General features: G+C 38.1%; 1 protein-coding gene across 1 annotated transcript in view; it reads right to left on the bottom strand.

The window, feature by feature from the left end:
* Tdc2 (Tyrosine decarboxylase 2) overlaps positions 1 to 25446 on the bottom strand; it is a 412627-nt gene that overhangs the window by 43423 nt on the left and 343758 nt on the right. Inside the window, exon 13 of the mRNA XM_090383012.1 lies at positions 12722 to 12820. Coding sequence (XP_090239138.1) covers positions 12722 to 12820 — 99 coding nt within the window. The remainder of the gene's footprint in view (positions 1 to 12721; positions 12821 to 25446) is intronic.

Raw genomic sequence — 25446 nt, 5'->3', positions numbered from 1 at the left:
AGATAAGTGCATCAAGATTAAAATTCCAGAATCAGTGCATAAAAAAAAAGGGAAATAAATTATGAAAAAGTAATTAAGTATGAGATAACAAGAAGTGAACTACTCCTTACAAAGTCAATTTTTCTGATTACCATTTGTATGTGAACAGCAGTAGTTATAAAAAAAACTGGAAGAATTATTCTCATGGCTCTTCCAAGTTTATAACTATTACTGATCTCATGCATATATAATATGCTAGTAAAACTCCAGATTAGGGTACCCCCATCCAACTTTACGGCTAGCAAAACAGTGGGAAAGCAATGATTGACAAGTTGTGACTTCGCCCACTCCCTGCCCACTGTCTTCTTAAGGTGATGTGCCTAGGGTGTTTTCCTCCCACTTGCCGCTGTTTTTAGATCTTGAACTCATTTTCCAATTCAAAAACAGCGGAATGGGGGGATAAACACCCTACCTAAGCTAAGCACCCCCCAAGACACAAAACAATCAGAAAGAAAACGCCCCGACAATAATCACCCAATCGCAGAACTCTACCATACAATCACTCCGTTCTACAACCATGCCCACTGCGTGGAGACAAGTGGTACCCAAATAATGGTTGTTGATTTTGGTTTTATTGGCGCAAAAACGACTGCGGTTATACTGCGCCAAGAAAACCCAAATAATGTATTTAGCACTAAAAACTAAATGAAACCTAACCTTTATACTCAAAAAACTAAAAGAAAACTCACCTCATCAGTCCTTGCTTGAAGGCTGGTATACACTGCCAACAGCACTCAGAAACTCCATAATGAGATTCTCACTATGGAGTTTCATAGTGAGAATTTCATAGTGAAAATTCTCACTGAGTGCATACGCCACCACATATATTCTCCGAGGCGGGAGTCAAACTGACCATCTACAGTCCTCGAAGGCTTGTTTGTTTGTGAATTTTTTTTTAGGTGCATCAGCATCTTTGGCCATACTGTGCCACAGTCCTGATGGCAGGTGCCTTTTAATGGCACTCCAGGTTCCATCAATACTGTTGGTGTTAGCACCAGTTTCACAGTCAGTGAAATGAATTGAGTGCTTTCCTGCTATATACTTAAAACCTTTTCCCCCCAGACAATCATAAGACTTCCAACAATCTGATACCACAGTCGTACCAGGCAGGCAGTATGGAAGTCTTAATTATGTCCAGGAGGACTTCTTTATTCCTATTTTACACAACCCTGAAAAAACTGTGAAGTGCCTCGTTTAACCCCAAACACCCAATGCCCATTCACTATTTTACCTCTTTCATGCTTCCTTTTCCCAAACTTACTCTCATCAATCTCAACAACAGCACCCACCCCTGCCTATCATACTCCTTTCTTGCAAACAAAAATCTACACAAACTGCCCTACAAAAACATCTCCAATCACACACTGTGGTTTGACTAACACACACATCTCATGAACAACAAATTCACACGTTACCTTCTCAACCCAAAAATAGGTGAGAATAAGCATCTCAATCATATTTATTCTACTTTCAAAAAACCAAGGGACCAATACTGATGAGGACTGGTCCCTTTCTGTCTACACACCCAATGAAATCCATCCATACGGTCCTTTCGCTCAGCCAATTTCATCAGACATCCACACTGGTAACATTTATACTCTGAGGCAATCAATTTCACATGCATACACACCACTCAATCACAGTCTAACATCCATCCTTTTTCAACCCATACAAAAATTCTGCATTCACATATTCCATGGGGAATGAACAAATGAGGGAAGGGAAACAGTAAAAAAAATAACAAAAAATGTGACAATAGCAAGAAACAGAAGGCTTACAACAAGAGCAGCAGCAGCAGCAAAATAACAAGATGGCACCAAACCACACACCTCCAAACAACAAGGCTGAGAATAATAGAATGATAATTTCACGTTTACTGCTAGAATCCCAGACAACCACATACTATCACATAACATCCACCTGTCAATCACCACCCTCTTTCCTTGCTTCCATTGGTGTACCCTATACTGGAGTTCAGCCTAATATGGCAATCAAAAATAAGTGCAACTCTGAAAAGGGTAGTTCTCTTAATGCCACCACATGCTTTATTTCTTCCCCCCCCCTTCATTTTCTTCCTTGTTTTTTTTTATGTACTCTTTCTGGTGTTTGAAATTTGGTACTCTTATATGGAATGCATTTCAAAATATATAATCGCTTTTTTAGTAATTTCTCAGTTATTTCATTTCATTTTTATTCTTTCCAAAATGAATATTTAACCAGACTGATATCAGAAGTATGTTACTTATAAATAAGATTTGCTATTTATATTAATTATTATATTGATACAATAACTAGGAACCTTTCCAGATGTAATCCCAAACACATCTTTTAAGGGCACAAAAGGTGATATAGTTGTACATGTTGCCACTAATGATATTAAGAGTAGGAGACCGGCAGAATTACTTAACAAGTACAGGTCACTGTTGAACAAAAGCCGAGAATTAGGGTTGAATTTGAAAGTGTCTGCAATTCTGCCCAGACACGATAGAAGGGAGTATGTGATGAGAGCCTTGTCGATCAATTCAGCCCTGGAAAGATTGTGCAAGGCTCAAGGGATAGAATTTTTTTCAGCCTGGACTGTACTTGTTAACAGGAGACTGCTTCTACAATGATGGGATACACTTAAATAGAAAGGGTGCAAGAATATTTGCTGATGCTATCGAGGCAGTGTTAGGTGGGTCGGAAAACTGCTAGCTTGGGGGGATACAAAGACTAATAGATCAACAGTACCCGTAGGCAGAGGTGAAGGCGATTCTTGCACAACTTCTATTAGAATAAGTAGCGACCTGGAACAAAGGGTGTTGGGGGTTTCAGGAACGAATGGCAGTCATCCTGAAATAGGTGGGTATATGGGTGTGTTACGGTAACTAGGATTGGTTTGGTTTGTTTGGATTTTTTTGGCGCATTAGCAACTAAGGCTATAATGCACCAAGACTAGGTAATATTTAAAAATTTAACCGCTCGGTGACCTAATTAGTTAGGCCACCACGTCCAGATATATAATAACAAATATATAAAAAATAAATCAATAAAGAGATAACAATAACAAATTTTAAATACAATTAAAATTAAACACTTTTATTGATTTAAAATAGCTAAAAACAGCAGACACGTTGTCACTGTCGGATAAAATCTGACTGAGTGTATATGGGTCAGTCAGATGATTAAAGGTGGTAAAACGGGTGCTGCTAAAATCTGGACAGTAAATGAAAAGGTGTCTCATCGTTAAAATTGTGCCACAGGACACACACATAGGAGGGTCATCAGCCCTCAAGGGGTAACTAGGGATAGGAATAGGAGCATGTATGCTTGCATGTATACCAATGCTAGAAGTATAGTAAATAAATTTGATGAATTTGAAGTGTTGGTCAAGACATCAAAGGCGGATATTGTTGGGATAGCAGAGACGTGGTGTCACACAGATATAAGAAATGCTGAACTGGAATTTGGGGAGTACAATGTGTACAGAAAGGTAGACAGGATAGAAAGGGAGGTGTTTATGATTATGCTGATTATGATTATGAGAGCATCCTTGTTAATTAAGAAAAACATAAAATCAAAAGAAGTGCATCCAGTTGATATAGATGAACAGTGCACTGTTGAGTCAGTTTGGTGTGACATAAGCATTGTACAGAGAAATAGAGTGGGCTAGTAAATCGGAATGTCTTATAATGGGGGATTTTAACTTCCCAGATATTGACTGGAACTTGGGGTTGATCACTCACACACTAGTCAGACTTTTGTGGATTTATTGGATGATTGTTTTCTGCAGCAGCATGTTCGAGAGGCAACCATAGAGAGTAATACTCTTGATCTGGTTATCAGCAGTGATCACAGTGTACTGATGTGGGATTTACATAAAGATTTAATTACCATCAGGGGTAAAGGAAAGGGTTTTTGCTTCCGTAAGGGTGAGTACAGTGGTCTCAGACAGTTTTTAAATTCTGTACAGTGGGATCAACTAACGATGTTACCAACAGTAAATTCTAAGTGGGAAGCATTCAAGGAATTAATTGTTGATGCTACTAAACGTTTCATACCTATTAAAAAATATTGTTCAAGGTTTAGGCCAAAGTGGTTATCTAATGAACTAATGAGACTCGTAACACAGAAGAAAAATGCATGGGATGCATATAAATTATCAAGGAACTCAGAAGCCTATGGCAGACATAAGCTAGTCTGTAATCAGGTCACAAAAGAGGTTAGGCAGGCGAAGGCAGATTACGAGAAATCCTTGGCAAAAGATGCTAAGAAAAACAGCAAGGATTTCTTTACTTATATAAACTCTAAAAGGAAGGGGATGAATCTGATTGGCCCACTTGACATCGATAGTTCGACTGTTGATGATCCTGCTCAGATAGCAAACAAACTGAATGAGTATTTTGCATATACATTCACACATGAGGAATTATTAAGGTTTGAAAATGCCAGAAGGTTATCAAATTGTAGCAGGATACTTAATGATTTCGTAATAACTGAGAGCAATGTGGAGGAGAAATTGTTGAAGATAAACATAAGAAAAGCACCTGGGGTGGATGGGATCTATCCAGTTATATTAAACGAGCCAGCAAAGCAACTAAGGAAACCCTTAGCCATAATTATGAGAGCATCCTTGCACTCAGGGGAGGTTCCCACAGACTGGAGAAGTGCAAATGTATCCCCAATTCACAAAGGGGATCGAAGGGTGACACGAGTAATTACAGACCAGTTAGTTTAACTTCTGTTCCGGGTAAAATAATGGAGTCACTGGTTAAAGATGCATTGCAGGATCATCTAGACAAGACTGCAGCAATAATTCAGACACAGCTTGAGTTTGTTAAGGGAAAGTCTTGTCTGACAAATTTGATAGGATATTATGATGTGGTTACAAAGGAACTAGATGCAAAAAATAATTCTGATATCATATATTTGGATTTCAGGAAAGCTTTTGACACTGTTGCGCATGGAAGACTATTGTACAAATTGGAGCAGAATGGTATTAAGGGTAAGTTGCTACAATGGATAAAAGGATGGTAAGTGGGAGAAGACAGAGGGTGGTAATCAATGGGTGCTGCTCTTCTTGGACTAATGTTATTAGTGGAGTCCCACAGGGTTCTGTGTTGGGTCCACTGTTGTTTTTTATATTTATCAATGATATTGATGAAGGGATATCAGGTTTAATGTCACCGTTTGCAGATGATACAAAGATTGGCAGGGTTGTTAATGGCAGTGTGCTACTGCAACAGGATCTAGATAATTTGGGCAGATGGGCTAAGAAGTGGCAACTGAAGTTTAACCTTGACAAATGCAAAGTACTGCATATGGGCAGAAGTAACCCCAGTGAAACGTACAAACTGTGTGGTACTACACTTAAGGTGGTAGAAAATGAAAAAGACCTGGGAGTAATTGTGCAGTCAGATATGAAGTTCTCTGAGCAATGCAGACAGGCTGCCAGGGCAAGTCATGGGGTTTTGTCAATGATATATAGGAATTTTGCTAGCAGGGAGAAGGAGGTGATTGCCCCTACGTATAAGGCAATGGTCAGGCCACGCCTTTAGTACTGCATACAGGTCTGGAGGCATCATTTTAGGAAGGATATAGATTTACTTGAGCATGTACAGAGAAGGGCAGCAAGATTGATGAGGGGAATGAAGGGATCCTTTTACCAAGAGAGGCTTAAGTTCTGCAAATTGCAGCGGCTGGAGACTAGGCACCTGCACGGTGATCTGAATGAGGTGTATAAAAAGCCTTGAATGGGTTGAGCACGTTGAATTCTGATGGGTTCCTTCCACTTGTTCAGATTACGAACCTAAGGGGGCATAAATTCAAATTAAGAAAGGACAGATGTAGAATAGATGTGCGGAAATTTGCCTTTAGCTGGTGGTTAATTGCTGGAATAAACTTCCATCTGTTGTTGTGGAAGTTGATAGGTTGAATAAATTTAAGGAGAAACTGGACAGGCATTTGGAGGGAATGGTGTGATTTTTTTTTTTTTTTTTTTTTTGGCTGATGCTGCATAAGTTCATACACTTGCTTCCTTGCATCACATGCCACTACTACTACATCACTAAATTTACATTATAATCATCATCAGCTATTTTCGATCCACTGCAGGATGGAGGCCTCTCCAGCAACTTTCCAGTTTCTTCTGTTTTGTGTGATGGCCATCCATTTACTATCCACAAACTTATGAATTTCATCTATCCATCTCCACCGTGGTCTTCCAGATTTTCTTCTAGCTCCTCTTGGGTACCATTCTGTTATTTCCTTAGTCCATCTGTCATCATGTCTTTTAGATATGTGTCCTGCCCAAGACCATTTTAGTTCTTTTGTTTTGATAAGAATGTCCTTTACTTGAGTTTGCTGCCTAATCCATGTGTTTCTCTTCTTATCTAACAGTCTGATTCCCAATATAATTCGTTCCATCCTTTGCTGTGTAGTTCTCAGCTTCTATTCCATTCTTTTGGTGAGTGCCCAAGTTTCACTTTCATAAGTCATGGTGGGGAGTATACATTGGTTCATTATTTTACGTTTCAGACAAACTGGGATATTGCTCCTCAGTATGTGAATATATTTCCTGAATGCTATCCATCCAAAATTTATTCTTCTCTTGACTTCCAGCCATTTATCATTTTTACAGCTAATAAATTGTCCCAGATAAGTATATGACTTCACATTTTCAATTACTGCTCCTTCAATCATTATGTCCCTTTCTGTGGCATACTTCATCATTACTAACTGTGCATAACTGATTAAGATTTTCCTCTAATTCTTTGGGATCATGGCTTACAACCAAATGTCATCTGTAAATGGTTTAGGTACTCTCCAATCACATTGACTCATTTCTGCGACTAGTCTAATCTTATGAAAACTTCCTCAAGGGCAGCAGTAAACAACTTTGGAGATATTGTGTCTCCTTGTCGAACTCCTTTCTCAATTTTAAATTTGCTACTGTTTCTGTCTAGTCTAATAAAGGAGGCAGTGTTCTCATATATTTTCTTCAAAATCATAATATATGGGGTATCTATGCCTTGTCTTTCCAGTGCCCGAAACATTGCCTTATGCTGTATGGAGTCAAATGCCTTTTCATAATCCAAAAATGCCAGGCATAATGGTGTTTTATATTCATTTTCTTTTTCCATTAGCTGTGATATTATGTGGAGGTGATCCATAGTTGAGAATCCTGTCCTAAAGCCAGCTTGCTCTTTCGGTTGATTCTCATCAAGTATTCTTTCCAATCTGTTAGTAATGTCCCTTGTAAACAACTTGTAGATGTGGGATAACAAGCAATCTGGTCTATAATTTCCAATTTATCTCCTTTCTTATGCAGCAAAACTATGATTGCATTATTCCACTCCTTAGGTGTCACACCTTTTCTAATGCATTTTGTGAAGAGTCTTGCCAGTTTTTGTGTCATGTCTCTTCCTCCCAATTTTAATAACTCTACAGTAACTTCATCTTTCCCTGGGGCTTTCTGATTCTTCGTTTTCTTCAACGCATGTTCTACCTCATCAGGTATGTTGTGTGTGTTACTAATTTGCGATCCATCTTCCCCACTGCTGGCATCATTCCCTCGCTCCTTGTATAACTCTTTATAGTTGTCTTCTTTGCTATTTATAAGTACACCATCGCTATTCTTCAGTTTCAGTATCATTTGTCTTTCTGTATTACTGCTCATGGCTGCTGATTTAAATCCTTTGTTTTCCCTTAATGCTTGTTCTACTTTTCTTGTGTTAAATTTTCTTATGTCCTCTCTGAGTCTCTTTCTAATGACTTTGCAGAACTAAGTATACTCAATTTTATCCTTGTCAGTGTTTATCTTGCTCTTCATTTGTCGCCTTCGGTTCATCATAACATATATTATAATATAATGAGGAAACAAAAATGGCAGCTAAAATTGTAAAACCAACAAAATAGCAAAATATAGTAGTCTCAACAATGCTAGATGTACTAATGGAAATACAAATGGTTCTTCAGAATGTGGATGTTTCATTTATGTAGTTTTAGGAAGACAGACAAATAACATCAGTACAGACCACTGATGGTAAAATGGCACACATGCCATGAGCAGCACAAATTTTGCTATTGCACAGTCAGGTATTTACTACTAAAATTTTGGAATGTACAGTAAGTTTCACTACTGCACAATTTTTCTGATTGTAAAAAAAAAAAAAAAAAAAACACCAGTTTTCTAAAATTTCAAATAAAATGTTTTTTGCTGACATCCCATTCAGTATGAAAATGTTGGTTTTGTTTTCTACACTATTTATTATGAACATAAAAGGTGTGTTTAACTATATATGTGCAATATGTTTATTTTTCATGGTCTAAAATGAAAAACATTACAATGGAAAAAAATTTTTAATTTGCCAAGGAGTTAGAAAATAGCATAAAAAAGATTATGCCACTGGCCAAGAAATAGTGTCAATGAATTTAGCATATGATGAATTAGACAAAATTCTGAGAAAATGCAGCTGCAAAAAGCACTACAAAAGTGAGAAATCCTCTAATAGATAAAACTGAAAAATTACCTTCTTTCTGGATAAAGGATCAAAATCAAAATAGAATACCTGCTAGTACTAATGCTATTTGCACAAAGGTCTGCAAATTTTTAATTGCCTGCAAGAAGCAGTCCATCTAATGCAGATGTCTTTCAGGCCAGTAAGGGTTAGTTTGAAAATGTTAAAAAGCATCAAAATCTAAAATTAACAGGTGAAGCAGCTAATGCTGATATTGAAGCTGCTTCCTTGTATCTGAAAACTTTAAGGTTATTATTGCAACTGAGGGCTATCTAGAAAGTCAAGTGTTTAAAGCTGATGAGACTGGCTTATTTTGTAAGTGTATGCCAAGCCAAACATTCATTTCAAATGAAGAGAGAACCTCCGCAAGTTTCTAAGTTTCAAAAGACAAAAAAAAAGTACTCTTTTACTCTTTTGTTATGACGAAAGAGTTTTGTTATGGTGTTACTCTTTTGTACCTCATAACTCTTTTGTTATGAGGCAATGCAGAGGGAAACTTTAAATACAAACTGCAACTAATTTATACATCAGAAAAATCAAAAATCTCCTTAACAGTTCTCTGAAAATAGAGCAAAAAAGCCTGGCAGGCAGCTAAAATCTTTGAGGATTGGTTTTTAAAAATTGCTTTTGTATCCAAGCAGAAAATTATCATCTGAAGAGAAATACAGCAATCAAAATATCTTGCTTATTCTTGATAATGTACCCAGTCATCCTGCACATTTATCTGATCTGCATCCAAACATGAAAATTACCTTTCTTCCAGTGAATGACTTCATTAATTCAGCTGATGAATCAAGGTATTATAGCCATCTTGAAACTATATTACCTAAGGATATCTCTTTCACAATTGGTGGAAGCTACTAATGGATTCAATTCACCTGCGATGAACTTTAAGAGCTCAATAATTAAAGCAGCCTGGAAAGAGTTGTGGCTAGAAAGCTGCTGCTTTATAGAACCATGATCAAAATGCTAGAGGTAGCCAAGATTATATATAAGACTTGGACAAGTGATTAGTGGAGAGGGATTTTAAGACCTGGAATGAGCAGATATTATAAAAATTCTTGAAGCTCATAGTGAACAATTATCAGCAGACAATATTTTATCACAATGTGAAGATAACAAAAATGATGAAACAAAAGATAAGGAAGATACAGAGTTAGCAACAAAGAGGTGACCCTGAAAAGACTAGCTGAGTTTTTAAAACTTGCAAATCAGCTTAGCCAGAAAACTCTGGATATGGATCCTAATTTGTAGAAGAGGATAAAATTGTATGCAAATTTATCATTAGCTTTAATTCCTTATGAATAATTACACAAAAAACAGTGTGCTGCAAGCAAACAGCATTCATTTTTTCCAAAAATGCACCAGTTACTGCTGCAAGTTTATCACAAGACAGCATTGAAGAAGCAATAGATTAAGGTTAAAACTACAGATATATTACCAAGCATAATTTTTTGCTCTGGTTTTTCATAGATGAAAACAGTTGTAAAATGTTAAATTTTTTTGTGAATAAAGGCATTTTTTTTTTTTTTTTTTGTATATAGGACAGAAACCTCATTATTTCCTATAAACTATGTTTCACATTGCACAGATTTTTAATACGTAACATTTTCCCAGAACATAGTTCACATGCAAATTGAGGGATAACTGTATATTGTGAAATTGAAACAAATTTAACTTCATAGTTTAACAACCATGTCTAGCAGACATGGTTATAATTTGGCAATTAAAACTTTAAATAAACTATGATTTTTCCTTATGCTTTTGTAATATGAAAGAAGACTACTAATTTTAGTCAGAGCCCCCCTCCCCCATGGTATAAGGAATTTTGTTTGTGCTTATTTTTGGTTCAAGCCAGATAAAGTTCTGCCATCACTTCTACTAGTAGTGATGACAGCTCTGCAGGAGCATAATTCTACAGTTAAATATGAAGTTCTTTGAGAGTGCAGACAGGCTGCTAGGAGAGCTCATGGGGTTTTGTTAAAAGAGCTCATTAGGTTTTGTCAGTGATATACAGGAATTTTGTCAACATAGATAAATAGGTGATTATCCCCATTGTATAGGACATCCTTCCTAAAATAAAAGCTTCATTTTAGGAAGGATGTGGATCTATTGAAACGACTGCAGAGAAGAGCAAAAAGTTTGGTGAGGAGAGAAAAAATGCACTCTTACCAGGAAAGGCTTCAGTTTTGCAAATTGCAATGTCTAGATACTGAGTGCACCTGTGAAGAGATCTGACTGAGATACTGAAAGCCATGAATGGATTGAGTCAGCTCAATTCTAATGGAATCCTTCCTCTTGTTCAGATTACAGACATGAGGAGGTATAAATTTAAATTAAGGAAGGATGATTGCAGGTTGATTGTGTGTCAATTTTCCTTCAGCCAGTAGTTTATTTTTGGGACAAACTCCCATCTGGTGTTGTAGAGGTGAGTAGTTGCAATAAATTCAAGGAACTAGATGACCTGTTAGAGGGGATGGACAGGTAAAATGGGAAGTGTTGTTCTCCCACCCCTGAACAAATTATACAGAATGTCATTGGCAGTGTGCATGATCTGGTGATGAGTGAAAGTACGGTACATTGCCAATGCCTTGGTATCTCATCTGAACATGTATACCACATAATAACAGAGGTTCTCGCTATGAAACAGTTGCCAGCATGATAGATCCCAAAGTCATTAACAGTAGATAAAAAAAAAACAATGCACAAGAGTTGTCAAATGAAGTGAATATTTTCATCTTTTAAGAAGATCGCCAATTTCCTTGCAAAATTTGTGATCTTGGATGAGACGTGGGGTGTGTTGCTTTCAGCCAGAGACAAAGGAGCAGGCCAAATAATGGAAACACAGCTCTTTTCCCCCTGCAAGTCAATTCCTTCTGCTAGCAAGGTGATGGCAGTTTTTGGGGATGAATGGTGTTGCTAGTGAATTACCTTCAAAGAAAGGCCAGACAGTCACAAGAGCATATTATACAGACTTTGTGAGGCATTTGAAAACAAATGCTAAGGAAAATTCAGCTAGGGAATCTTGTTTTACTAGGACAAAGCACATGCTCACAAGTCTGTCATTGCCATGGCTGCACTGCAGGAGTACTGCTTTGAAATCTTGAACCATCCACCACATTTTCCAGATCTAGCAACATTGTATTTTCATCTAGTTCCTAATTTAAAAAAATGCCTGGCTGGTATCCATTTTCCCACTGTGATGTCATTGATGCATTTCTGGAGGCCAAGAGAAAAATTTCTTTGCATCTTTGTATTCAATGTATTACAGCATTGGTGACAAAAATGTATTGACTCCAAAGGGGACTATGTTGAAAAGTAACATTACCAGTCTCCTTAAATAACTTCATACTCAGGCCACAAACTTTTCAAACACCCCTCGTATATCTAGTGATTTTCAAACTAAACTACTGTATCTTGTTGGTTGTACAATTCTAATGTATCATCCTTGGGTTTTTATAATACGCATTTAGTAACCTTCAGAAGATGGCAGATACTCACAACCAGTTGAAATATGGGACACACTGCTTCTTGTGATTGTAGATAATGCTGTAATTCATTTAATGTTATCGCTTTTATGAAGTTCCAATCACATGTGTACCAATACAAAGGAAGGAGAGAGAGAGAGAGAGAGAGAGAGAGAGAAAAAAAAAAAAAACATTTTAATCAGTGCTTCAGATTTTATTACTTTTTTTCTTTTATCATGATTTACGTATATGCAATGATCTGCATGATTAAGTAACATCCCAATTTTTTCTTGAACTCCAGCACATTGCATGCTCAGTTACTGCTGTTGCTATATACAGTTCATGTGGCTGTCGATGTCTTTATTTAGTGAAATACAGTTTTGTAATTGTACTCCTACCAATCCAACTGTCTTACAGTAAGAGCATTCTTGATTTTAATATATTCTATGTTTTTAATGGCTTGTAAGGATTTACAGAAACATAAGTTTTATTTTTATTGATACTTTCTCTCCAAAGTGATCACAATAAGTAGAGTCCACCCACTCTAATGAGTTGTATCTTAGCTGTATCTAAATAGCTTTTGCATACTTCTTCAGATTAATTTAAAATTTATTTTCAATGAAGAGCTAACATGAATTATTGAGAAACAAACCTTTTATACAAAATGTTAAATGGATTTTTTTTATGGAAAAAAGCTTGTAATGCAAATTAACATACCTCACGGATATACTTCTGAAGCCCATCTATACCATAATTCCGAATAACAAACCATAGTTTTAAGGAACGAAAACGTCTACTAAGTGGAATTCCCCAATGCTGAAATAATTCGACAAAGTTAAAACTTGTTTTATTCAAATCATTTCTCTGATATATTTTGTGTGATAAGTTAATTAATATACAATATTTCGCACAAATACTTTTACTATTCACTAAATGCATAATAAAACTAATGTTAGATACTATACGGGGAAAAAATCCAATTTTTTTTTTTTTTTTAGTATCACTTTATTTACTTTAAACTATTGTTTAAATCACTGAATTTATATTATTATGAAATTTGTAAGAAGGGAAAAAAAAAAAAAAAAAAACTGTATTGCTATATAAAAATTTCTATACTGACAAAACTATTGTAATAATGGACATATTCAATTCAAGGTGTGAAAGTTCCACGTCCCCACTCCAGCAAAGAAGGAAATGTAATGAAAGGCATATCTCATGTTATTTAGCTTGACTGGTCTCTAATGCAAGCCATCTGACAGCAATTCCTCATTAGTTCTTACAGATCCAAGGAATTTTAGTGAGTTTGACTTTTTAGAGAAAAATTTGAAGGCCACACATTTAATATGGTTAGGGAGGGACATTAGATGGTTTCTATCCATTTAAATTATAACATATCTAAATTAACACTCTTATACCACATGGAGTTTAATATATTTTATTTAAGTGTTACCTAAACTAAAATACATTGGGTAACGTTTCATTTATCTTGCCGATACCCATCATCAGAACTTGCTGTTGGAAGACAAAAATAACTTAAATTTTACACTGAGCAGATCTAAATAACAATCAACTAAGATGTATTTACATATGATCAATTATAATTTACAGAAAATAGATGAAAAGTTATAGGTTATAATAACAAGTTAGCAAATTAGCAATTAGCATATCTAAGTTAAGATTACGATCTAAAGGAACAATTCATTTTTACAATTATGTTACAATGAGCTATTTTCAGTTGCATTATGGTTAACCTATTTTTAATTAAATAAATAAACTTCTTACCTGCTGACCGAATCCTCCTGCTGAATGCCTAGACCTAAATGGGCAAGAGGCACAGTCAGCAATACATTTATAAGTAAGGTATTCATATAGTTAGCCAATAAGAACAGTGCCTGGATTCAGGATAGGCAACACCTTACCTATAAATGTATTGCTGACTGTACCTCTTGCCCATTTAGGTCTGGGCATCCAGCAGGAGGATTCGATCAGCGGGTAAGAAGTCTATTTATTTAATTAAAAATAGGTTAACCATAATGCAACTGAAAACAGCTCATTGTAACATATTTGTAACAATGAATTGTTCTTTAGATCATAATAATAACTTAGATATGCAAATTGCTAATTTGTTATTATAACTTAGAACTTTTCATCTATTTTCTGTAAATTAGAATTGATCATATGTAAATACATCTTAGTTGATTGTTATTTAGATCTGCTCAATGTAAAATATAAGTTATTTTTGTCTCCCAACAGCAAAGTCTGATGATGGATATTGGCAAGATAACTGAAATGTTACTCAATGTATATTAGTTTAGGTAACACCTAAATAAAATATATTAAAAACTCCATGTGGTATAAGAATGGTGATTTAGATAAATTATAATTTAAACCACACATTTAATTAAATTCATATACCAGTTTACTTACAGACAGTCGCAATGAACAAGATTGTCATCTAAAGTTTAAATCAAACAATGTAACTTGGAATTCATACCATAAAGATTATTACTCCCTCTGCATTTTTCCATTATACAAGATGTGATCAAAAAGTTGGATTAAACTGCATCTTGAAATTGAGACATTGCAGGAGTTGCAACATTGGTCAGCAACTCATCTAGATATTGTAATAATAAAATAAAAAAAAAAGTAAACTGCAACCATTATCAACCCAACAATTCATGCTGAGGGAAATGGACCATAATCTGCCACGCTGGTCCAGTGCGGGTTGGCAGATCGACCGTATTTAGCAATCAGGGACTTGAACCCCAGTCTACTCAAAGAGCGTGTGTTACTGCACTCCCGCTCCTGACCACTCGGCTACGGAGGCACATAATGCCAAATGTTCATCTAGGGTCGGTGTGAACTAGCATGTGTTGAAATTTGTTTTGAATTAAGGAGGAGTGCAACAGAAACCCACAAAATATTAAAAACAACTTTTGGAGAAGACACTGTATGCTGTTCAAAGACTTTTTTGGGTGTTCACAAAATTTAAAGAGGGGTACTTGTCCATTAAAGATAATTCTCACTGTGCCTACCCTTCAACCTCAAAAACCAATGATTCAATCACTTGTGTTCATGATCTAATCAAAATTAATCAATGTTTAATTATCTGCAAAGTTGCTAGAGGGTGGGTTTTTTTTTTTAAATGGGAAATGTCACTCAATTTTAATACACGATTTGGGAATGCAATGCATTTCAGCTAGGACTGTGCCTTGCATCCAACAATCACAGTGCAGGGAGTTCTCACATGTTCATGGTTGGTTGGTTGGGTTTTAATGGCGCATGAGCAACTAGGGCTATAATACGCCAAAACCACGTTCCATACAAGATAACAGTAATAAAAAAAAAAAATAAAAAAAATAAAAAATTGTAGTGATGTAATTGCTTAGGTCGTTATGTCAATATGTATAAAAAATATAAATATTATTATTAATAGCCATATGGTGCAAGGAAGCCTAAGGCTTATTCTGCACCAGGAAAAAAAAATTCCCAAGTTACCCTGAGAGAGAGAGAGAGTGTCAAAAGTAGAAGGGAATCACCAAGAAAGAGAAGAATGATGATATTCAGCTCAGGACCCTGGGTGTGCCAAGCCCATACTCACCAGATGTAAGCCCCCGGGGTTAATATGTACAAGGTAAACTAATACCTTTATATTGTACATATTTATAAAAATATAAATATGCACAATATAAAAATAATATTTAAATACAAGACAAAAGATTTATTGATTTTAAAAACCTAAAATTAGCTGACACAATGTCGATGTCAGATAAAATCTGGCTGAGTGTATAAGGCTCAGTCAGATGGATAAAACATTAAAATACATAAAACGTTCCTGTCTATATTGTGGACATTCAGTTAAAATATGACAAATGGTTAAAAAGGTGTCACAATCCTCAAACACAGGAGAGTCATCTGCCCTCAACAAGAATGCATGTTTAAGATCACTATATCCTATGCGGAGGTGAACTAGAACTTCCTCTCTACGGTTCCCGCACAGACTCGACTGTCAATGTTGGATAACAGGCTTTATCTGATATAATTTGTTTGTGACCTGTTCATGCCAAGATTGTTGCCATTCAGAGAGTGATGTAGAGTGTATTAGGTGCCTGAAGTCTGTATAAGGGACTAACAGGCTGCTATTGTTGTGGGGCTGTGGTGTCAGCCGATTCATTACCATTGATCGCAATGTTGCTTAGGATCCAGCAGAAATGGATGTCAAAGGAATGCTCAAAGAGAGAATGTAACATCCATTGGATCGGGTCAGGAATGGGTGAGGATTGTACCCAATAAAGCCTGTAGTATACTTAATGAGTCAGTATACACCATGCACCTTGGGTAGTTGTGAGTTTCAATATGGTCCAAGCAAGGCTAACTCTACAGCACACAACTCAGCTGTATTTTATTTTTTATTTATTTATTGAACTAGGCAGTCCCAGCCAGCTTTCCTATACAACTCAGCTGTATATATGCTGCATTCCAGGGGAATGTTCCCAGATATAGTACTATCTGGAAAGACAGCAGCAGATCCATCAGAGAACTGACTTTGAGCCATCAGTGAAGACAGGCAAAAAATCAGAGTATTCGGCTTGGTGAGCAGTAAAAGGTTGTTGATAAACAGAAGATGGCATGGTATGGCAGCCTTACTCCAATTTTTGATGGAGAAATCGCATGATGGAAGGCAAGCATGCCAGGGTGAAAATCATTGCCTTGGTGACTCAGCAACATTTTTTACCATGATGTTAAGCTCCTGGACCCAGATAAGAAGAAAAGTATATTTTAGAGACAATTGCTTTTGTCACAGGGACAGAGGCAGCTCACCTGCTTCAACATATAAACTCTGGAAAGAAGATGTTCTAAAAGCTCTAATAGCAATGCTGATGGCTTGATGATGAACTGAGTCTAGCCATAGCAGTACGCTGTTTCTTGCTGATGTGTACACTTGGGACCCGTAATCTAATTTAGAATGGACAAGTGCATGATATAGGTGGAGTAAGGTGCAGCAGTCTGCTCCCCATTTATTGGAGGAGATCGCATGTCAGAGGTTTAATCCCCTTTGCACTTTGTCTGTAGCTTTGTCTGTAGTTGACAGATATTTGGTAGAAATGTCAATTCTTATTAAATATGAACCTCAAGAACTTTGTGTCGGTGCTACTGGAATGATATTTTGTCCTAGCTTGAGTTCTGGTTAAGGGTGAATATTCTGTTTGCAACAAAAGTGTATGCAGACTGTCTTCTGTGGTTAGAACCTCCACGGATGTGCAGATGCACAGGTAGTGGAGAATCTGGTATTTTCAATGTGGTTAGAACCTGAAACCATTAGCCATTACCCAAGTGTTGAAGTGGTCAATGGCATGTTGCGATTGTCTATTGATGACCCATATATTACGTGACTGCAAAAAGATGATAAAGTCATCTACAAAGATGGCACTGTTTATGGCTGGAGGAAGTTGTTCAGCAATAGCATTAACTTTGACGGCAAATAGGGTAACACTTAGAACTGATCCTTGTGGAACTCTCTTCTTGGCAAAATGACCATGAGAGGGTGACTCCTACACAAACTTGGAAAGACTGGTTAGAGAAGTTTTTAATAAAGATGGCAATATGTCCCCTAAGACCAAAGTTATGTCTTTTAAGATTCCATATCTCCAAGCTGTGTAATATGCTTTTTCCATGTCAAAGAAAACTGACAACTGGTACTCGCATTTCAGGAAAGCATTACAAATAGATGTTTCCAGTCAGAATAAATGGTTGAGTGTTGGCCTGTTCCTTTGGAAGCACACTGTGTCCTGGAAAGGAGGTCATTAGCTTCTAAATACCACAGAAGGTGAGCGTTGACCATTTTTTCCAGGATCTTGCACAAGCAGCTGGTCAGAGCAATAGGGCGGTAATTTTTCAGTATTTTTGGATCCTTTCCTGGTTTTGGAAAAGCAAGGAGAGTTGCCGTATGCCATGAGTTCGGAAAGTGCTCTTCAGTATAGATTCTATTATAGCAACAGAACAAGAAATCCATGGAGTTGATGAAAGATGTTTAACCATCTCCGAATGGATGTTATCTGGACCAATGGCACTTACCTTGGATAGGGAGAGGGCCACTTTCAGCTCCATTGTGTAAAAGGCTGATTGTATTCCCCACTGCCATTTGAAGACAGCTTCAGTTGCTGTTTTTCTGATTTTTGTTTGAGGCCCAGGAACTTTGGGGGGATATGATGTTTCTGAAGGCACTTTAGCAAATGTCTCCCTGAGTGTGTTTGCAATTGCAGTTAGGCCTGCAATTGTACATCCATTATGTTCAAATATTGATGAAGGGTGTGATGAGTATTTGCCCTTCATTTTCCGAACTTTGTTCCAAATGGCTTTGGGATTCGCAGACCATGCGAGGAAAGATGCATATCAGATCCAAGATTCCTTTTGGCTCTGATGTCTGATGTAACATGCTTTGGTACGGGTGCATTTGAAGGCTATTAAATTATCTGTGGGTGGGGTAACGGCAAAATATTCCACATGCTTTATTTTGAGCCTTTCTAGCTGCTGTAAATTCGTCATTCCAACATGGTTTTGGAAAACATGGAAACTAGGTCGATGTTCTTCGAATTGCAACTGTGCTGCTTGGACAATATTTTCTGTGATATGCTTTACTGCTGCATTAGCATTAGTAGAGGCATATGATGCAAGAAAGCAAGCTTATGCAGCATCAGCCAAAAAAAAAAAAACAACCTTCCACTTCACCCCTCCTTTTGTTCGAAATACCTGTCCAGCTGAGCCTTAAATTTATTTAGGCTATCAACTTCCACAAAAAGGGATGGAAGTCTGTTCCACCAACCAACTACCCGCTGGCTAAAGGCAAATTTCTGCACATCTATCCTAAATCTGTCTTTTCTCAATTTGAATTTATGCCCTCTCAGGTGATTATTCTGAGCAAGAGGCAGTATCCAATCAGCACTGAGCATACTCAAACCATTCAAGTCTTTGTACACCTCTATCAGATCACCTCGCCGGTGCCTAGTCTCCAGACACTGTAATTTGCAAAACTTAAGCCTTTCTTTGTAAGAGCAACCCTTTGTTCCATTTACTAATCTTGTTGCCCTTCTCTGTACTCGTTCCAGCAGCTCTACAATGAGGCCTCCAGACCTGTATACAGTACTCAAGGTGTGGCCTAATACAAGGGAATAATCACCTCCTTATCCCTGCTATAAAAATTCCTGTATATCATTAACAAGACACCATAAGCTACTCTTGCAGCCCGTCTTCATTGCTCAGAGAACTTCATATCTGCCTGCGCAATTACCCCCAGGTCCTTTTCATTCTCTACCACTGTCAGTGTAGTACCACAGAGTTGATACGTTGCTCTGGGGTTGCTGTTTCCCATATGTAGTACTTTACATTTGTCAATGTTAAACTTCATTTGCTACCTCTCAGCCCATCTGCTCAACCCTTCCAGATCCTGTTGCAGCAGCGTAGCATCCTTAACAACCCTGCCAACCTTTGTATCGTCTGCAAACTTGGACATTAAGCTTGATATACCATCAATATTATTTATAAATACAGGAAACAACAATGGATCCTGAGGGACTCCACTAATAACATTAGTCCACAATGAGCAGTGTCCATTAATTACCACTCTGTCTTCTGCCACTCAACCATTCCTTTATCCATAGCAACAATTTGCCACCAATGCCACAATTCTCCAATTTGTGCAGCAGTCTTCCATGTGCAACAGTATCAAAAGCCTTTCTAAGATCCAAATATATAATATCAAAGTTATTCCCTGCATCCAATTCTTTTGTGACTACATAGTATCCAATCAAATTGGTCAGGCAAGACCTTCCCTTAACAAAACCATGCTGTGTCTGAGCTATAACTGAATTCTTGTCTAGATGATCCTGCAGTGCTTCTTTAACCAGTGCTTCCATTAATTTTCCTGGAACGGAAGTTAAACTCACAAGTCTATAATTACTTGTGTCAGCCTTTGATCCTCCTTTGTGAATTGGGGTTACATTTGCACATCTCCAGTATGTGGGTACCTCCCCTGAGTCCAAGGAAGCTCTCATAATTATGGCTAATGAATTGTTTACTTCCTTTGCTGCCTCCTTTAATATAACCAGATAGATCCCATCCACCCCAGGTGCCTTTCTTGTATTTTTCTTCAACAATTTCTCATCCACTTTACTCTCAATTATTACAAGATCATCTAGCTCACTGCCAGTGTTTACTTCATCTATGGCATTCCCCTTCCTAAATAACTCCTCATGTGTGAATGTAGATGCAAAACAATGATTTATTTTGTTAGCTACCTGAGCAGGATCATGAACAGTTGAACCATCGATATCAACTGGACCAATCTGATTTATCCCCTTCCTTCTAGAGTTTACATAAGTAAAGAACTCCTTGCTGTTTTTCTTTGCATCCCTTGCCAAAGATTTCTCGTAATCTGCCTTTGCCTGCCTAACCTCCTTTGTAACTTGGTTACAGATCAACTTATATCTATCTTAGGCTTCTGTATCACATGTTAATTTATATGTATCCCATGCATTTTTCTTCTCTGCGATATGTCTCATTAGTTCATCTGACATCCATTTAGGCCTGAACCTTGAACAATATTTCTTAGTTGGTATGTAAAACCTAGTAGCTTCCAAGATAAGTTCTTTGAATGCTTCCCATTTTGAGTTTGCTGTTAACATCATCAGTTAGTCCCACTGTATAGAATTTAATAGCTCCTGGCTGACTATAGCGGTATTAAATGTTGCCAAATGTCTAAAGGCATTCCAGTCAGCATGATCAAACTTCCACTGTGGTATCCTAGACAGGTGGCATTGTCTCCCATTAGAAATGGTAGATAACACAAGGAAGTGATCACTACCAATAAAGGTTTTCTTTAACCTCCCATGTACACAGAGGCAGGAGGGAAGTGGAGCAGATGGAAAGATCAATGGCAGTAAACATACCGATAGCCATGTGGAAAAAAGGTATTAGATCCCACATTTTAGAAGGCCCAAATCATTGTTTTCAAGCAACAGCTCGATAATCCAACCCCTTCTATTGCTGTCTGAACTACCCCATAGAGCAGGGCCGCTGGAGATGAGTAGGTGAGGTAAGTGTCACTTACAGGTGGCAGTTCAAGAGGGCATGGAAATTTTATTTTGCTTCTGGCAGCACATGGGAACGCAGCACTGCTGCCATAGAATTATGTCCATTGAAATCCCTTAATAATAGAAAAGTGGGTGGCAACTGCTTAATGAGATCATCAAGGTCTGCCTGGGGTATGTCGTTCCCAGGTGGAAAATAGATGGCGTTAACAGTTAAGAGGAAACCTACTGTAAGATGAACTGCTATAGTCTCTAAGTTGGTGGTAAGTAACACAGCTTAAAAGGGGGTGTGGTTATCCACAAGGATGGTGTGGACAGGTCCATCCACAGCTCTGTCTTTGAGAATAACTGAACAGTTATGCATGTAAGTTACTCATTCGCCTGTAAACAAAAGCAAGTTCACTCATGCTTACTCAGGAGAGCCTTGATGTCATCACTATTTCTACAGAATCCACGGCAATTCCATTGTAGAAATTTAAATGTACCCATTATTTAGATTTGTTAGGTCCATCAGGTGGCTTCTGAAGGGATGAGGGCTTTGTTTTCTCAGTCCTGGATTTTTTTTTTTTTTTTTTTGTTTTTTTTCTTTAGAAAGACTGGGCCTTGGCCCCATATCCATTAATTCTTCTTCCACAAAGTGTTTCAGGACTGATTTATCCTGTACCTCCTTATCTTCCACATCCATTGTTCCTTGAATTATAGGTGGCTGTTCCAATTTCTTTGGAGTTTCTTTAGTACTGTGTTTTGGAAGTGGTGGATCACTAGGAGGTATGGATATATGAGTGTCAGCTGACTATGATTTTTGGGTGGGCTTTTGGGAACTTAATAAATAGCATGCAATGGGAATAAATGATTCCCTTAGTGGAATAGTTATATCAGTCTGAGTCCTGATGATACTCTTCACAGAAGTTTCTGAGCGTATGAGGGCTTGACACTATTTATTGGTTGGATGCGTTTTCTGGCCTCCTGATAGGATATGTTCAGCTTTTTTAAAATTTCTTTTTCATCCTTCCACTGCTGGCATGCTTGAGAGTACGCAGGGTGCTCTCCTTGGCAATTTGGCTTAGAAGCTAAACATTCCTTGCTTTCGTGATCTTTAGCACCACAGCGAGGAAAGGCAGGGAAACCACAACAGGCTGTTTGAGAGTGGCCGTACTTTTGGCATTTATAACACCTCAGTGGGTTTGGGATGTAGATGGCCTCCAACTTCCATAAAGGAAGTTGGAGGCCATTGGGTGTTAAATGTTAGGATGAGAAATCAGGTAGGGACAAGATTCCCATCCTTTTGCATCAATATTCTCTTGATAGCTGTCACTCCTTGGTCTATCAATTCAGAGCAGACCTCTTCTTCAGAGACATGAAGGTCCCACTCTGATATGATACAGCAGGAAGGGTTCAGAGTTTTATGGGGTTAACAACAATGGGTATTCCCCCTAATGATGTAGCTTTCAGAAGTTGCTATACATGTTTTAGGCTTGCAGCCTCAACTAAAATGTCTCCAGAACGCAGTCTTTTGACAGATTTTGATCCTACCAACCCTTCTAATCATTTCTGAATGAAGAAGGGTGGCATTTTCCCAAGTGACTGCTCTCTGGTGGAATTGAGAATGAAGAAAAGTGGTGTCACTGATGGTGGTGTATCCTCAGTTCTGAGTGTTTTTGAGTTGCTATTATTGATGTCATTGGATCAGTTAGGTAGGGGCCTTGTTAGGGCCCCAGAAGAAAGAGGGATTTCAATTGCTCATGAGAATAAGAAGAATTTCAGATACCCTAAGAACCTCACCCACCACGGAGCCCGACGAGGGGGATGCCCACTAAGGAACTAATCGTGGAAGCTACTAAAACTTTCATACCTATTAAGAAATATTGTTCGGCAGGCGAAGGCAGATTACGAGAAATCCTTGGCAAAAGGTGCTAAGAAAAACAGCAAGGATTTCTTTACTTATATAAACTCTAAAAGGAAGGGGATGAATCTGATTGGTCCACTTGACATCGATGGTTCGACTGTTGATGATCCTGCTCAGATAGCAAACAAACTGAATGAGTATTTTGCATCTACATTCACACATGAGGAGTTATTAAGGTTTGAAAATGGCAGAAGGTTATCAAATTGTAGCAGGGTGCTTAATGATCTTGTAATAACTGAGAGCAAAGTGGAAGAGAAATTGTTGAAGTTAAACGTAAGAAAAGCACCTGGGGTGGATGGGATCTATCCAGTTATATTAAAGGAGGCGGCAAAGCAACTAAGCAAACCCTTGGCCATAATTATGAGAGCATCCTTGGACTCAGGGGAGGTTCCCACGGACTGGAGATGTGCAAATGTATCCTCAATTCACAAAGGGGGATCGAAGGGTGACATGAGTAATTACAGACCAGTTAGTTTAACTTCTGTTCCGGGTAAAATAATGGAGTCGCTGGTTAAAGATGCATTGCAGGATCATCTAGACAAGACTGCAGTAATAATTCAGACACAGCATGGGTTTGTTAAGGGAAAGTCTTGTCTGACAAATTTGATTGGATATTACGATGTGGTTACAAAGGAACTGGATGCAAAAAATAATTTTGATATCATATATTTGGATTTCAGGAAAGCTTTTGACACTGTTGCACATGGAAGACTATTGTACAAATTGGAGCAGAATGGTATTAAGGCTAAGTTGCTACAATGGATAAAAGGATGGTTAAGTGGGAGAAGACAGAGGGTGGTAATCAATGGGTGCTGCTCTTCTTGGACTAATGTTATTAGTGGAGTCCCACAGGGTTCGGTGTTAGGTCCACTGTTGTTTTCTATATTTATCAATGATATTGATGAAGGTATATCAGGCTTAATGTCCAAGTTTGCAGATGATACAAAGGTTGGCAGGGTTGTTAATGACAGTAATGGCAGTGTGCTACTGCAACAGGATCTAGATAATTTGGGCAGATGGGCTAAGAAGTAGCAACTGAAGTTTAACCTTGACAAATGCAAAGTACTGCATATGGGTAGAACCCCAGAGAAACGTACCAACTGTGTGGTACTACACTTAAGGTGGCAGAAAATGAAAAAGACCTGGGAGTAATTGTGCAGTCAGATATGAAGTTCTCTGAGCAATGTAGATAGGCTGCCAGGGCAGGTCATGGGGTTTTGTCAATGATATATAGGAATTTTGCTAGCAGGGAAAAGGAGGTGATTATCCCTCTGTATAAGGCAATGGTCAGGCCACGCCTTGAGTACTGCGTACAGGTCTGGAGGCCTCATTTTAGGAAGGATGTAGATTTACTTGAGCGTGTACAGAGAAGGGCAACAAGATTGGTGAGGGGAATGAAGGGGTCCTCTTACCAAGAGAGGCTTAAGTTCTGCAAATTGCAGTGGCTGGAGACTACTGCAATTCTGATGGGATCCTTCCACTTGTTCAGATTACGAACCTAAGGGGGCATAAATTCAAATTAAGAAAAGACAGATGTAGAATAGATGTGCGGAAATTTGCCTTTAGCCAGAGGGTGGTTAATTGCTGGAACAAACTTCCATCTGTCGTTGTGGAAGTTGATAGGTTGAATAAATTTAAGGAGGACCTGGACAGGCATTTGGAGGGAATGGTGTGATTTTTTTTTTTTTTTTTTTTTGGCTGATGCTGCATAAGCTCATACATTTGCTTTCTTGCATCACATGCCACTACTACTACTAGCAGGCATTACGTACACAAATGGGATGCCAAGTTCGCTTAAGAGCATCATACCCCTTATAAGCCTTTATCCCATCCCGGGACCAAAGGGAGGGAGACTTAGTGGAACACAGTTGACCCTAGCAGTAAGAATCACCCACTGATTTACTCCATTTGGGCCAGTCCAGGACCACCCATCTTGTCGAAGCAGGAGCCAAAGTGGTGTATTAGGGATGGGTCCCTTGCCCACCAGGATCCCCCTTTCAGAGTTTCCACATGTTGCACCACATGGCTGTACACGCTAAACTCCAATGATATAACCCTGGAACCAAGGTATGAGCATTGGATCCCAGTGATGCTAATCTGGAAGACCAGGCAGCATCACTGGGAGGTCCCCTCATCACCTACAGGTTCCCACATCGAGGGGTCTCACATGTTGAACACGAAAGAACTGGCTTCATCAATCTTCAGTGTGCTGCTGAGCTGACCTACACTTGTTTCTTCCATCACTGCCAGTAACAAATTGTGAGTGTATGATTATGAATCAGAAGTAATTTTAACGAAAACTGTAAATGGGAGGTATTAGAACCTATAGTACTTAGTACCGTGCACAGGCCTTTTAACCTATGCATGGTACTACCTTCCATTGACAGGACCGGACCTTTTACTCACGTAAAAGGCCCAGTCCTGTCAATGGAAGATTGTCTTCTCCAAGA

This window comes from Mastigoproctus giganteus, chromosome 10, assembly GCF_048544385.1.
Source record: "Mastigoproctus giganteus isolate SK-2022 chromosome 10, ASM4854438v1, whole genome shotgun sequence".
NCBI lineage: Eukaryota > Metazoa > Arthropoda > Arachnida > Uropygi > Thelyphonidae > Mastigoproctus > Mastigoproctus giganteus.
Note: the sequence above shows the minus strand (reverse complement) of the source record. Positions and strands in the feature narration are given on the sequence as shown.